Source organism: Microtus ochrogaster, chromosome 15 (genome assembly GCF_000317375.1).
Source record: "Microtus ochrogaster isolate Prairie Vole_2 chromosome 15, MicOch1.0, whole genome shotgun sequence".
NCBI lineage: Eukaryota > Metazoa > Chordata > Mammalia > Rodentia > Cricetidae > Microtus > Microtus ochrogaster.
Genome location: NC_022017.1, coordinates 26,334,796 through 26,350,409, shown reverse-complemented (window position 1 = coordinate 26,350,409; position 15,614 = coordinate 26,334,796). Strand labels below are relative to the sequence as shown.

The window sequence follows — 15,614 nt, the reverse complement described above, 5'->3', positions numbered from 1 at the left end:
GCGAGTGGGTGATGAGGGACCCACCCGACTTGCGCTCACCTTCACCGCTGAGGCTAGCTGCCGGTCCCGCTCCTCCAGCTGCTGGTGCTCAGTCTGTAGCTCGTTGCCACGCTGCAGCAGTTTCTGCTTCTCTTCCTCTTTCACTGGGAGAGAGAGAGAGAGGCCAGCTCCATGGAGGGGCAGGTGAGTGCTGGATCTGAATGTCCTGCTAGGGACCAGCCCCAGCCACCCCTTTCTCAGAGCTCTGGCCCAGAAGAACCTGGACATGCCCTGCATCCCCCCAGGTCCCATATGAACCCAGGGGTCCTTTCCCACTCCTAGGGACCCTTACCTGTCTTGTGGGTGACATAGGAGTGGACGATAGCCAGCATCCCAGTCCAGGGCACACCCTCGTCTTTCTTTAAGGCCTGTGGGGCAGATGGAATGATGAGAAAGAATACAGGCCCCAGAACTTTCTGAGACCAGATCCTGGCTATGCACTCCTGGGAGGCATGCTCTCTGAGCCAGATTCCCAACTGTGAGCAGGGGATAGGAGTTATACCAGCTTGGTCCACTGGGGCCACTCAATGAGTGACTTCCTTCTAGGTTTCTCTCCTTTGTAGAAGCCAGGGATGGATGCTCAAGACCCCCTCGTCACTCTCCTGCTACACCCATCCTGGGGATGACCCAGAACCCTGTCTCAAATGTGCAGGGGCAAAGTGTGAGCCTTCTGCCCGCACCTTCCGCTGGCACTTGGGGCAGACCCATACGCCCTTGGGTGCCGTCTTAAGAGGCGGGTCCAGGCAGCTGAGGTGGTAGGCCCCTGAACAGGTGCCACAGGGCTGTAGGTTGGCTCCTCGCTTGCAGGCACCACAGAATTCATCGTGGGTGATTTCATTCTGCAAGAGAAAGGAGGGCAGGAAGCGCTTCAGTCAGGCCCAGGCAGCTTGAGAGAGTGGGAGGGAGAGATTCCTCTTCAGGGTGAGAGTGTCAGATATGTGCCCCATGGGTAGGGTTCCAGGGCACTCCTGTATACCCTGACCAGGGCACTGAGCACTGGAGTCACACAGAAGGCCCCAGCACCAAGCCTCCCATGCAGCAGGGCCCTGCAGCGATGACTCCTCCTCAAGTATACACTGCCTCAGGGCGGGGACTGTAGCCTGACACAGGCTACACCTTTAGTCCCTCAACTGCAAACCCATCTAGTAAGGACCCCTGCCAGATGGATGGGTCACACACCTGTTTCCATATCCATCACAGGGATAAGAACAGCTGCCCCTTGGGTGCTGGGCAGGACAGAACAGAGAGCACGAAGTGCACCCCACCCATGCCTGATGTCCTGCAGTGCAGTACAGGATAGAGCCCTTCTGTCCCTCCCAGAGGCCTCAGGATAAGCTCTAGGGACTGTGCTCCCCAGCCCACCAGCAGGCTGCGCCAAGGGGAGCTCCGCCGATGATCCACACCCGTCCAGGAACTGACAATGGCCCTGGTCTGTAAGACTATCAAGTTTCCGGCTCCAGCACTGAAGTAGTGGGAAGGGATGGCCCCTGTTGCAAGGGACTGGACACCAGAGGTGTTCCCAAAGGGGGCCTCCAAGTCTCTCATTTGTATCCCGCATCCAGTGCAAAGACTCAGGAAGGACGAAGCATTGGCCTGGGGTCACACAGAGTGAGGATGGGAGTGGAGCCAGGACCACAATCCATGCCTCCTGCCTTGAAGCCAAGGCCCCTCCGGGACTAGAACTTATGGAAAAGAGGGAGTCTTCCACCACCTCATGTGTCCCCTTATCTGTGTGGTCTGGGTACCTGTGTTTACTACTGCAGGGGGCCTTGGAAAGCACCGTGGCCACCCAGAGCAGGCTGTAAGCAGTTCCCTTGCGCATGCGAGCGTGTGGGACAAGGTTCATTCAGAATTAGATTAGAAACTGGGGAAGGGCTGTGGAGAGAGTGCAGAGCGCAGAAGCACCTGATGCTGAGGTTGAGATCCATCCCTATGGCTTACGTGATAGAAGAAGAAAACGGAGCCCCACAAGCTGCCCTCTGACCTCTACCCTTGCACAATGGTACACATGTGTGTGTGCGCGTGCGCACACACACACACACACCCCATAAATCAAGTAAATGAAAAGGAATTAGGTCAGTGAGAGGTTATGCTCAGGATCCAGGTCCCGACCAGCTCAGGGAACAGGGATGTGGGCTTTGTGGGTGGGTGGAGTCACAGGATCACAATGGGCACATAGGGTAACACCCTGGGAACTAGCCCATTGGATGGGCAACAGAGAACTAAAGATGGCCAGTTCTGCTGAGGGTCACCCAGAAAAGCCAGGCAGAGCCAGGGTCAGGTGGTACAATGTGAACACCCTCAGGACCAGGCAGGGGGGAATTCCCTGCAGTAATGTAGGGCTCAGCCTGGCATGAGGGCATGAGGAAAGCAGGCCTGGTGTTGTGAAAGCTCTGGGGACCAAGATAAAGCATTGAGAGATGTCCCACACCCCTTCATGTGAAGATGGGGGTCACGTACCTTCCAGCAGGGGTCCTCATTGGCTAGCACAGGGAGGAAGGGTGGAGAAGATGTTAGTGGGGGTGGGAGAAGTATGGGTCATGGCTGGGGTCCCACTGGCTTGGTGTGGCAGAGTCCTTGCCCTAGAGCATGATGGAAGTATCACAAGGCCCAATGATACCGGAGTTCTCAGAACCACGTGATGAGGGAAGACTCTGCCTTGGTTCTGGCCAGGACCTACGTGGGAACAGGCTCACAGCATCTGAACTCATGAGCATCATGGCTGGCACAGGGAGGTGACACAGAGACTAAGCCAGAATTCAGAGGACCCCTTGGAGTAACCTGTTTCCAGCTCCTTCTGGCTGTGAACCCTTTGTATTTAAGGCCATGATCTCAAACCACATGGAGTAGGAAACTCAAGCAGGGTTTTCCTTCCAGGTTCCTAGACAAACCATCTGTGACGATGCTGTTCCTGGGGGGAACTGCCCACCAACTAGAGCAGGCATTACAGGCCCACTGTGTAGATCAGTAGTCCAGCAACTAAGGAGTGGCTGATGCCAAGAGCTACGCAGAATCCCAAGACGCAGGGAGGCATTTCCTGCCCTCCAAAGCTACTGCTACTTCTTTCTTTTCTTCTGAGACAAAGTCTTTCTTTAGGGTAGGCTGGCCTGAAACTGACAGCAATCCTCCTGCCTCAGTTTCCTGAGTACTATGATGAGAGGGACATTAGCTCCCAGCCATGGAAGATGGTTGGCACAGGAGAAAGGACCCTACTGAAAGTTGGGATGTATGCCCCTGTCTGTAAGAACTGGGCCCAGTACCCAGTACTCCTCGATTAGCTGAGGCCGTCCAACTGCCCAGAGTCAGTCCAGGAGGGAGGGCAGGGTTGGGATGATGCCCAGTTCAGCTTGGAGATGAGGGCCTGTTCTTCCAGAGCTGTTTAATGGCAGGCAGCATGGCTAACTGGCAGCATGGGGCTGTAGACAGAGGGGCAGGGAAGCAGAGGCACCCTCTACACACCTTGTGGCCTGCACGCTCAGCCCTTTGGTGACGGCCCTACCACAGTGATCTTCAGCCTGGTTCTCTGAGCTGGACACCCAGCAGCGTTGTAACTCTGGAGGGCAGCATGTCCCCACTGCAGTGTCTGTATCTAATGAGATGGAGCCGACTCTGGCAGCCCTCCTCCTTCCCCAGGAGCACCGAGAGCAGAGGTTACATGAAGCCCAGAGAGCAGTGGAGAGGCTCAGGGAGGGTTGTGGGTCCGTGGAAGCTGTGGTTCTGGCTGGCACTTACCTCGTGTTGTCAGGAACAGGGGGTTGTGGAGATAGCTGGAGGCCAGCCGCTTTCTCTGTGGGGACAGAAAGCAGAGCCAAAGAATCGTTCATGCACAATCTTATGTCACTACGATGGCCTGCCCAGGACCCTATGAGACAGCCCGACATGGGGCTCTGGAGACCGGACAGACACCCTATGTAGAAGACATGGGGGATGAACAGATACCAGGACCCAGGGGCAGAGCGGGGAGTCTACAAAGGCTGGGTTCTTGCTGAGGGCCAGGAATCTCCATCCCAAGTTGTCTTAGGCAGGAATATCTACAAGCACAATGGGTTAGGGACAAAGCCAGCACCGCCCTTCCACCTGCCCCTGACCTTTCTCTGTTCTACAGCCAGGAGGTATATGGACTGCCCCTCCCCACCCAATTTCACCTCCTGGCATGTGGCCCAAGCCTGGCAGTTGCAGAGGCCCAGGAAAAAGGTAGAAGCATTAGTTTTAGTGACCTCACTCCCAACCCGACCTTGGTGGTTCCAAGTGGTTCTGGCTATGGCAGAAAGATTGTTCTAGAATTAGTTTTGAAGCCTTCTCAATGTAGTCAAGCTTCACTCAAGGGCAAGGAAGAGACCGGCAAAGGACTGCTCTTAGTTTGCATGCTTGTCTAAGGCTCAAGGGTCACAGGGTTTTGAGCTGACTGTGGCTAAGGAGGTCCCGTGGCTCTGGCCACAGATGTTGTGCACACTGGATAGATTCTATGCCCAGAGTTTCTTAACAATCACAGGGCTGAGGCCTGGGTCTTGGTGTCAGAATATGTGTTCTTGGTTGGAGGCTAAAGACAACTTAAGATTCTTCCTTCCTTCCTGCATGCATTTATTTATTTATTTATTTATTTATTTATTTATTTATTTATTTATTTATTTTTGGTTTTTCGAGACAGGATTTCTCTGTGGTTTTTCGAGACAGGATTTCTCTGTGGTTTTGGAGCCGGTCCTGGAACTAGCTCTGTAGACCAGGCTGGCCTCGAACTCACAGAGATCCGCTTGCCTCTGCCTCCCAAGTGCTGGGATTAAAGGCGTGCGCCACCACCGCCTTTAAATCAGAGTTTCATTCATTCCAGGCTAGCCTTCTAAGTAACCAAGAATGACCTTGAACTCCTAATCCTGTCATCTCCCAAGTGCTGGGATTACAAATACATGCCACCTTGCCTGATTTTAGCAGTGCTGTAGGGGGCAGGACTTGAACTCAGAACTTAATGGATCCTAGGCAAGCACTCCACCAGCTGAGCCACACCCTTTGCCATTGATGGCCGGTGTGAAAGGTCCCCATGTCTGGGGGACATGGCTAGCTCACTAGACCCAGGAGAAGAGAGCGGGATGTGTTCAAGAGTGAGTACCTTCTAAGACAGGAGTGGGGAGGGCAAGGGACATATGGTGGACAGAGGTTGGGGAGCCACTTTTCTCCCCTGGATGGGGCACTGCAGAATTGGAGCTAAACATGCTCCCTGCAAGGGCTCCCCTTCCCAGCTAAATTCAAGTTCATGAGACATGGATGTAGAACCCACATCCTAAAGAAAGGAAGTGGGGGCTAAAGAACAGCTCAGCCATTAGGAGCACCTGCTGTTCTTCTAGAGGACCAGAGATTGGATCCCTGCTTGCTGCCCACCGCCTGCCCAGACCCAGGGGTTGAGAGAGCACAGGTCTGAGATGGTACAGTCCATCAGAGCAGAGACACCACAGGAGCCTCCCCAGTGAAGGACAAGCCACAGTGGGCTCTGTGATATGACGCATCAGTGTGTAGCCTGGGTCCCGGGCTTTGTCCATGGGCCTTTCATAATAGTCTCATGAGGGACCCAGCGCTACCTGTGGCCAGCAGGTGTGTTTGATACTCAGAGGGGCCTCTGCTAGGACTCCAGCAGACAGCATTTGTTTTATGACAGGGTCTCACTATGTAACCCAGGATAGCCTGGAGCTAAAAGTCCTGTCTCAGCTTCCTGGCTGCTATGTTACAGGTGTGAACACTCAGTGAGAGTACACGCCTTGCTTCGGCTGAATGCTTCTGGTTAGGAAGGATGGGCAAGAAGACAGTAAGAAAGCTGGCCGAGGTCCCAAAGACTCATCTGGACCCATCAACTTTTCATCGCAGAAGGGGGAGGGGCACATGGGGCTCTACACCATTTCTCCCAGCCCCAGGAGGGGTGCCCAAGAGTCCCACCTCGGTTTCCAAGAAGCCGCTATAGGCGGGGTTAGCCGTGCTCCTCCTCTTCCGCTCCTGACGCTTGCTCTGGATTTCTGGAAAGGCAGACAGAGCAGTCACAGGCTCCTCACCTAGTAGGTCAGGGCAGGTCAGAGCCTCCAGGAACTGCTTATAGCATGGCTCCAGTGGACTCAGGATGAGTGCCAGGCAGGGGATGAGGGGACAGGGACACACTCCTCAGCATAAGGCCCTGTGGTAGTTTAAATAAGAATGGCCCCCAGAGGCTCATATATTTGAATGTTTAGTCACCAGGGAGTGGAACTCCTTGAAAGGATTAGAAGGATTAGGAGGTGTGGCCTTGTAGGAGAAAGTGTGTGTCACTGGGTCACTGGGGGTGGGTTTGAAGTCTTAAAAGCCTATGCCAAGCCCAGGTTCTCTCTCTCTTCTCTCTCTCTCTCTCTCTCTCTCTCTCTCTCTCTCTCTCTCTCTGCTTGTGGATCAGGATGTACCTTTCAGCTACTTCTCGAGCACCACATCTGCCTGCTCCCATGCTCCCTGCCATGATGATAATGGACTGAGCTTGAAACTGTGAGCAAGTCCCCAGTTAAATGCTTCCTCTTATGAGTTGTCTTGGTCATGGGGTCTCTTCACAGCAGTGGAACAGTGACTAAGACAGCACCCCGCCCCGTCTCGGAACCCCTGGATGGCAGCAGCAGAGTGAGGTCTGGTTCTGCTCCATCAGGCACAGCTTTGTGGTGTCCAGTGCCCAGTGGCCTGCCTGCTTTCCGGCCCATCTCCCTTGCATGCTGCAGCTTGTTCTGCCTCCTCATGTAGCTGCCCGAGGTGCCCATTCCTCATCTCTGTCAGCTTCCTCCTGGCCACTGTCAGTGTCTCTCTGTGTGTTCCCTGTGAGGCACCACGGGCCTTGGTGGAAGAGATGGGGATCTAAATAAATACTGTGAGATCCCAGATCATGGAGAGAGGTTTTCAAAGTGAAGGCCAGTTGCATATTAGGAAAGTGCCATTCCCTCAACTCCCCACAACCCAACAAGCTTAAGGAGATGGTTTCCCTTATGCTGTAGATGAAGAGAGAGGTCCAAAGTGGACCAAACACCAAAGAAATAAGGAAACATCAGCTCTCATGTGTTAGTGAATGGCAGGATTGGACAAGGACCCCTGTTACATCACTGTGTAGGCTCCAGGGTGGAGTCAGGTTGTGACAGTGCCATGACAGGCATGTTCAGTCATGGGATACAGAAAACCAGATGTTTCTCTGGCTCGTCTTGTTATTGTGCCTCCATTACCTGGGGCTGGGTTCCTAGGAGCCTCACATATGGATAGGGCACAGCCATGACCTGGGGTACTACCCTAAAGGCTGCTGCTTCTATCTAGGGCCCCACCAAGTCCCACCTACCAAACTCCATCCACTGTCTCCATCATTACCTTCCAGGTGTTCCGTTGTGACCAGGCCTAGCGCTACCATGAAGGCAATTTTCTGAAAAGAAAGGGGATAGAGAGGCGTTAACACAGCTGTCGGCTCTCATCCAAGTCAGGCAAGAAATAGTCTGTGAGCCACAGGGCTATCCCCTGGGGATGCCCAGTCATGCAGCCACTGCCCCAGAAAGTTGGGGAACTCAGATACCCAGAAACTATCCAACATCAGTGTAGGGAGTAGCTAGGGGCCTGTGATGGAGCTGGATAACACAGTCCTCAAATACACTTCTGTTGTTGTTGTTTTGTTTTTTGAGGTAGGGGTTCTCTGTTGCATTCCTGGAACTAGTTCTAGTAGACCATGCTGACCTCGAACTCAGAGATCTGCCTGCCTCTGTCTCCTGAATGCTGGGATTAAAGGTGTGTGCCACTACTGCCCAGTTCAAATACACTTTAAAAACGAATAGCATGGGGCTGGCAAGATGACAGGTACCCTTGAGGAATGAGAAAGGTGATCTCAGCCTGCAGAAGGCTCTGGCCTTAAGCAGAGGAAGAACAGACAGACAGAGGGGTGCCATTTCCCAAACCATTCTGTCCGTGGAGTGGGCTCTGCAGTGTGCGTGTTCGGCAAATGGACGTCTGAGCAAACAAGAGGGACTGAAAGGAGGAGGGACGATAGCGTGGAAGATGGAGCCCCACAGGGTGCACACTATCCTGGTCCTAGCGGAAGCCAGAATCCTCTGGGCTGTCCCTTCTACAAAACAGCAGTGTCTACACAAATCCCACGCACACCTCCTGAATTCTTTAAACCAATTCTATGTGGCCTGTAATGCCTGATGTGACAGAAACCACAAATAAATCATTGCTTCACTGTGCTCTCTAGGGAATACTGACAGCAGAGATGTCTGTGTGCAACAGTCACGGAGGAGGGGACGCAGGAAGTGAGGGAGCCTGAGGATCTGTGAAACTGCATTCCGGCAGGACACGCCCACACTTCAATGACAGGATTCTGGGCTATGCTTGGTGTGCAGCAAATCCAAGCACTGCCTTTCAAACTTTCTAGAATCCTCCCCCCTCGTCTCTCCTTTAGTATTTTTGATTCTGTGGACATGGAATCCGAGGATACAGACTGAGCTGGGAGCTCCCTACAAGCCAAAGAGGAATGGGGCCAGTAAGACAGGCCAGACCCAGCTCTACTGGCCTTTTGGGATGTCTTGGAAGTGTAAGGACTTCGATGAGGGAGATGAACCAGGCCTATAGTCTCTTGCAAGTTAAATAATAGGGGCTTCTCACACCCGTCACCTTTTTTGCAGAAAGTTTAGGAGCCGCGAGTGAGGAAGTCAGAGGCAACCCCTGGCAAAGTGGCTGGCCTCTGCAGTACTGTCCTGAGAAACTTGACTGCAGCCCACCCTGCCCTGACTTAGCTGCCAACAGTAAGGGTGGCATCTCCGGTTCCCAGCTGCAGGGGTGGGTAGCCTGGGCATGCCCTGGCTTCTGCTGGAGAAGCCTGCCCTGCCCCAACTCAGCTGCCCACAGTGAGGGCGGCATCTTTGGTTCCCAGCTGCAGGGCTGGGTAGCCTGGGCATTGGCTCTGCCAGAGACTACTTCTGACCTGGGCACATGCAGCAGGCTTGCTGCAGTTTTGGGCACACAAGCTGCTTGCTGTGAGGACACATCCATCCATGTAGGGGCACCTCCTACAGTGAGCATAGGCTGTGTGTACCCTCCATCCTGTGCCCCCACTCCTCACAACTGCCACCAAAACACCCCTTTCAAAGTGTCCAGGTATCGTTCTGAGCTACTGGCCACCCAAAGTTTCTGCTGCTATATAACTTCTGGGACGTTTCAACACTCTCCTGGCAGGCTCGTCAGGTCTGCAGGCCTCATCACCAGCTGTTCAGGTTCTTTACAAAAACTGATGTCCATGCTTAGTTCTAAGACACAGGCCTATAATCCTGCTACCAGGGAGGCCGGGACAGGAGTAAAACAAGTTGAAGTCCTGTCTGGGCAACAGAGAGTGAGTTCAAGTTCAGCCTTGGCAACCTAGTGAGACCCAGTTTCAAAAAAGGAAGCTAAAGAAGGCTGGAGTTGTATAACAGCTCAGGGGTGGAGTGTAGTTCTATCCCGAGGACCATACAGAAACCAGAACCCGTGGCCTGCAATGGCCTGGGGTCCCACTTGACTCAGCGAGGTGTCCTGATTGGCACAGTCTCCTGCTGCAGGCCTACGCTGCCCAACTCTCAAACTTGAACAAGGGCTTCTACACCAGGGCGTGTTCTGAGTGTTCTCTTTAAGCCGTTATGAGTATTTACACCAATTACGCAGTTAGATATAATTATACTAATTGTAAAAATGCTCAATAATTGACTAAGATGCACTCCGAGAGAACAAGGAGATTCAGAAACTTCCTGAATGGAGAATGCTGCAAACCTCAAGGCAGCGGAGACAGGAGTAGGCGAGGGCTACAGGCAACAAGCCAGCCAGGGCCTTACCATGTACATACATGGTACTCAGACACTGTCACAGGCTGGACCCAATAGGACCTTGGGGCTGGGGTCATTGAGAAGATGTGGCCCACATAGCAGCTTCATGTTCCAGGCAACCCAATGGAGGATTTCTCTTCCTTCCTTCCTTCTTTCCTTCCTTCCTTCCCCTTTTCCTTTCTTTCCTTTCTTTCTTTCTTTCTTTCTTTCTTTCTTTCTTTCTTTCTTTCTTTCTTGTCTTTCTGTCTTTCTTTCTTCTTTTGGGGTGTGTGTGTGCGCGTGCACGTGTGTGTGTGTATATACTGGGTCTCATGTAGCCCAGGCTGGACTCCAACTCACTAGGTAGCCAGGGATGACCTTGAATGAGTCCTCCTGCCTCAACCCCTGGGCTAGGATTAGAGGTGGGTACCACCACGTCCAGTATATGCAGTACTGTGGATTTTTAGCAACCCCAGGGCTTTGTACATGACAGGCAAGCTCTTTAACAACTTTGCTATCTCTTCAGCCCCTCAAGGCATTCTGCACATGAGCAAGGGCAATAACCAAATCACTCTTTTACCCAGATACTCCCTGGCTCCCCCATTTAAGGATCAAAACCCCACCCTGGCTGCCTGGTCTTCTGGAATCAGGTTCTATCATCTGTCTGTGCAGGGCTGACCCTCTACTCTTAAGTTACCTGTTTTCTGCAGCCCCGCTGACCTATCTGGGAGTCTCCAGCCCTTACTGCCCACACAGTATCCTCCACCTGCCATGCCAGTCCCTCTGCCTCTAGCCTCCGGCATTCTCTTGACCTATGTCCATCATGTCCCTCTCTGTGCAAAGCCCCCTTCATCCCCTCAAGTAGCCTCTCTCTACCCTTTCTCCTGTGGCTCACGGCTCACTGGAAGTTTTTTAGCCCCTGTTTGACAGCCTTTGTAGTCACATTGGTCTCTGCCCTCAGAAAGGAGCTTCCCAGGACAAGGACAACATCTGCCCAGCCTGAGCTCCTTGCTCGCATCACAGAGCACAGGGGAGGGCAAACCCAAGTGTGAACGCCGAGGGAGGACAAAAAGCTCAGAAATCAAAACATGTCTTTGGGACCACAGGTCACTGCAGTCACCAGGAGCTCGGGAGCCTGGGGACCTAGGGGAGACTTCGCTGGTGTGGGATCAGCTGGGGGCAGGGCATCATGCTGGCTGGACTCTGGTGGGATGAATGAGGGTTCACCAATGAAATTAGAGTCTGAGTGAGAAGAGCCATGTGGAGAAGACCACAGCAGAGCAGGGATGGTCTCGGTGACGTGGGGCTGAGAGTATAGCCCTAGCACGGGATAAACACCCGATGAAGCCACGTCCTTGGACAGCTGTTGCCTTGCTCTATGACTGAAGATGACTGGAATGGTTCCAATTATCCCTCTTCCTCTAGGGAGTGGGAGGAGGTGTCACGTGTAACTTCTGGAAAGTTCTTAGCCTTATAGAACTATTGGTCTTGTTCCATATCCCTCAAGCTTCCAGGGTTGAACACAAACAGGAAGCAGGGGCAGGAGCCGCATGCTGCCCATGGTGGGCAAACATCTCTTTCTGGGCTTAGTCCTGAGAGGAACAAGGCTCACAGCCAGCGGGGAAGGTGGATAACGTCCCTGATCCAGCGGCTCAACTCAGAATCCTCCAGCAACCCAGGCCTTACTGCTCCCGTGTGTCGACGAATCACTAGACAGGAAGCAACACTGTTGACACTCAGCCAGGCAGCAAGATGGTAGAATCCGTGCTGACCATGGCCTTACCCTGCCTGCACAGCCCAGAGAACAGAGGGTGCAGACACAGCTCACTGAGTGAGCCCTGCTCTGGCAGCTACATTCAGCCAAGAGTTCACTACATCCAGTCAAGAGCTTCCTAATGAAGTTGTCCCAAGCCTGCAAAGAGCCTGGTCTTAAAGCCAAGAAGGGGTAGGGCCCTCCAGCAGGCCACACTACCTCGGGATTCTCCTGGCTGGGAGGTTGATCTTCCTTGGTGGCCTGAGCTCCCTGAGGTGGCTCCTCCGTGGGTGGCCGGGGCTCTGCTGAACTCTCAGGCTGCGTCTGCACTTGAGGCTGAATGATGATGACCTGGAAGATGCAGGAAGGATGAGAGAGGCAGGGGTCCAGTAATGGAGATGCAGGGAGGAGCTAGGAGTCAGGTAGGTCCTGAAAGGTATATCACAGAGGAAGGAACCAGGTGGCTGCCCTGTGTCCAGGGCCTGGCTTCCAAATATTCTCCCCCATCCCTACCTCCATGAGGGTATCTGTGTGAGAGATGGCCAGGGTTACAAAGCAAGCAGGCCTGGGTGCAAGTCTTACCACTCCCTGGCTATGTGGCCTCAGAATACTCTGTACCTCTCTGAGCCTCAGGGAACACACTGGCAGTGCCAGCCTCCAGGGGGCGCTAACTCTTTACTCTCAGCTCAAATGTAGCCTAAGCCTGGGAGCATTTAGATGCCTTCCCTACCTGAGACATTGGTTGGGAAGCAGAGGGACTGGATGATTTGGGGTTGCCTGGGGAAATGAAAAGACATCTTGCTACAGGCAAGAGAGTAGGCAGAGGGAACCAAGGAAAAGATTTCCAACGGGAAAACAGGAGCTACCATGTTTCCCCAAAGGCCTCACACAGGGCAATCTTCGGAGCGCTCTAGAGGACATGGGAAGGTGATTTTAGTTTTAATATTAAAACTAAATTCCTCATAAGATATCAAGGAATTCATTGCCCTGCCCCATCCAGGCAACTGGGGTGTAAAACAGCTCTTGACCACTTGACTCTGCCATCAGATAGAACAGCAGTACCAGACTCTCTTGCAGCTACCTATTCAGCCACACATTATGAGTTCATTATTCCCGTATTAGTGAATAGCAGTTCTCTCAGCTGGACTTATTATCCCATAACCATCCTCCTGCCCCCTCATTTATACATTTACAGAGTCACTCAGTCGATCACTCATTCATAGCACCACTCGTGTTAACATTCATTCCTTCACCTCTCTTGATTCTGAAACAGATTTGCACCCTTGGCCATATATATACTCATGCTCCATCCAATTCCCACTCTCATCTGCTCACACCTCCTGTCCCATTCACACTCATTTTTCATCCTGCTGATCGCTGGTTCATACTCCCTCCATACACTCACCTTTTTGTCAGCACTGATGAGGAGGGGCTGCACTTTGATGCTGTCGCTGGCCACGGGCACAGTGGTGCTGGGGGTGATGGTGGCAGCATTGCTGGGGGAGGTGGAGATGATGGCATAGGCCACCCCGGCACTGCTCAGGGGTGAGGTGATGGCGGTAGGCTCGGTGAGGGCCTGGCTGCTGGGTGTTGGCACATGGTTGACGGTGTTGTTGGCAGTGGGGAGGGCTGGGCTGGGATTCTTGATGCTGACCACAGTGGCCTTTTGGAATGTTGGGGGCTGCTTGGGTGGCCGGTCCCTGCCCGGGGTGACAGGGAGGCTGTCTGGAATCAGAGTCTTTGGCCTAACCTGGGAGGAAGGGACCAGTGTGTGGTCAGACAGAGACACAAGCTTTTGATGAAGGCACGGCAGCGGGGCAAACTTCAAACAGACAAGCTGAGTCCGACACTAGAGGGGAGGGGACCCTGTGTGATCCCGCTCAGAGTTTCCCAGCAGCCATGACCTTGACCCCAAGGCTCAAGCTACTCTGTCCACCATCTCCCTTGCTTGGCTGTACATTGAGTTATCATCCCTACCCACCCATCCACCCCTGGACTCAGATGAAGCTGCTCCAGGCTACAGTCCCTTCTGGTGCACATGAGAGCAAACTGTGAGGGGTGGAGGAGATGGGAGCCCAAAACAGAGCCCAGCTTGAATGCATCTTCATCACACCAAGCCAACACACAAAGCCCCCCAGTGTCACAGATGCTGGGATCATGTCCCTTGTGCAGGACCAGGTGAGCCACAGGGCTCCTGCAGCTCCCTGACAAACGTAGCTGGTAGCCCTTGGGCCTTGGGCACCAATCACTCCAAAGAGCCCACACACATGGAGGTGGGGCATGGGCTGCAGGCAATCACCTGCAATGGCTCCAGTCAGCTTGTGAGGCCAATCCTGGATCTCAGGGTGTGTGGGTGGTCTTGGAGACACACTTAATGTCTTCACCTGTGCGCTGGGGGTAATGGAACCCACTGTCAAGAGCTGCAGACTCCTGACCTCATCTCAAGTAAAGTCTCTCTATGCCCTGATAATCCAGGTGAGTTGAGAAAAATGAGGCTTAAGAAGGGACATGATTTGAACCCCACTGAGGCCATGGGGAGTGTGTCCTGGCCATTCCATGGAAGGAGACCGAGGCAAAGCCAGAAGAGGCTTAGCTGAAGAGAATGGTGGTAACAGTATCATTGTCGTTAGGGCAGAGGGACCTGAGCCAGGCGGCTGGGCCGTGTGCTGGCCTTCCACTCTTCTTCGCTCTGCTCTAGTGACACTGGGGAGATCCCGCTGGACCCTTACTCTTGGGAAGTCATCAGGACTCAGTGTGCTGTGGTCAGCAAACATCATGGCTATGAGATCCTGTACCGCCTGGCACAAGTTGGTCCTCGATTCTGACGACCTTTTTAGCTCTTGCTCTAGTGGGCCTTGAGCACACTGAATGAGGCCCTCCCCATCTTACGGGCCATAGTTGGGTAATGTGTCCAGCCTGACTGAGGCAGGCCTGATGTTTTGTCCTTGTCCAGTATCAGGACCAGACACTGGGCACAGTGCCACCCACATGATGAGGAAATGAGGGACGAGTCCTCCCTGGCACCCCTCAGTGCCTGCTGGGGATGAGCCGTTCTCTGCCTCTTAGGAGGGACCAGATGACGTCCTAGGGATGCTGGGGAGATGACACTCTCCTGGCTTCTTTCCGGTCACCTTCACTGTAACACTGTCCAAATGACATTCCCTAACTCATACCAAACATGGTGAGTAGCCATGGGGCAGGTGCTAGACACCGAGGACAGTTAAGCCAGGCCTAAACACAGGTTGTTCACCCCAAAGAAATACTTGGGAATCTTGAAATGTGTGACACCCCCCACAGGCACATGGAGACCCTGACCAGCAGATCCTGATGGAACAGCCTCAACCTGCTGCTGGCCTTTCTCAGGGTCTGCTTCTATGCCTACAAACGTCCTAGGCCAGCAGGATGAGCCCAGGTATATGCTAGGCACCTCTCAGTCAGCAAACCCGAGGCAGGGACAGAGGATTTGGGGAGGGGAAAGTAAGAACTGAATGAGAGACAAGAAGCCCAGGTGCTGTGAGCACTGGGCAGGCGCACAGAGGGAGTGGGGAGTGAACACGTGGGACCACATGACTGTCAGTTGCCTGTCTGTGCCTCTGTGGGGATGGGAGCAGTGTGGACTGCTGGGAACGGAGGGAGGGCTGCCTGGGGAGCAGAAGCCCCAGAGGAAACAGCATGGACCTGGGCAAAGCCCCTGGTGCCCCCTTCTTGTTGTGGCCTGATATCTGAAGCAAGGACGGCATCTCTGCCTGCTCTCACCTCCCCCTCAGGAGGAAAACTCTGGTCTTCTCAGGATCTCTTAGTTTCTCACTCTGCACCTTCCTCCGGGGGTTCACCCCAACTTTGATCTACAATATCCATATCCCAGGAGACCTCTGTGGACCTCAGCATGGGACAGGTCATCTCAAGAGCTCCCATCAGCCCTTCATACCCCCTTGAGAGATTCTTGAGGCTTGAACCCTCTTAGGGGTAAGGTCCTTTGGACTTTGGAATGGGTGGGAACTTGAGGGGTGTTTTACCTCCTGGAC

At 53.5% G+C, this 15,614-nt stretch overlaps 1 protein-coding gene across 2 annotated transcripts in view; it reads right to left on the bottom strand.

The window, feature by feature from the left end:
• Nucleotides 1-15,614, bottom strand: part of Phf21b (PHD finger protein 21B) — a 67,724-nt gene that overhangs the window by 5,565 nt on the left and 46,545 nt on the right. For both annotated transcript variants that reach the window (XM_026782770.1, XM_005354414.2), the window contains exons 4-12: nucleotides 12,995-13,339; nucleotides 11,809-11,940; nucleotides 7,387-7,438; nucleotides 5,962-6,038; nucleotides 3,772-3,826; nucleotides 2,500-2,522; nucleotides 720-878; nucleotides 332-407; nucleotides 40-143 (exon numbers count right to left, since the gene is read on the bottom strand). In XM_026782770.1, the coding sequence (XP_026638571.1) occupies nucleotides 40-143; nucleotides 332-407; nucleotides 720-878; nucleotides 2,500-2,522; nucleotides 3,772-3,826; nucleotides 5,962-6,038; nucleotides 7,387-7,438; nucleotides 11,809-11,940; nucleotides 12,995-13,339 (1,023 nt within the window). The remainder of the gene's footprint in view (nucleotides 1-39; nucleotides 144-331; nucleotides 408-719; nucleotides 879-2,499; nucleotides 2,523-3,771; nucleotides 3,827-5,961; nucleotides 6,039-7,386; nucleotides 7,439-11,808; nucleotides 11,941-12,994; nucleotides 13,340-15,614) is intronic.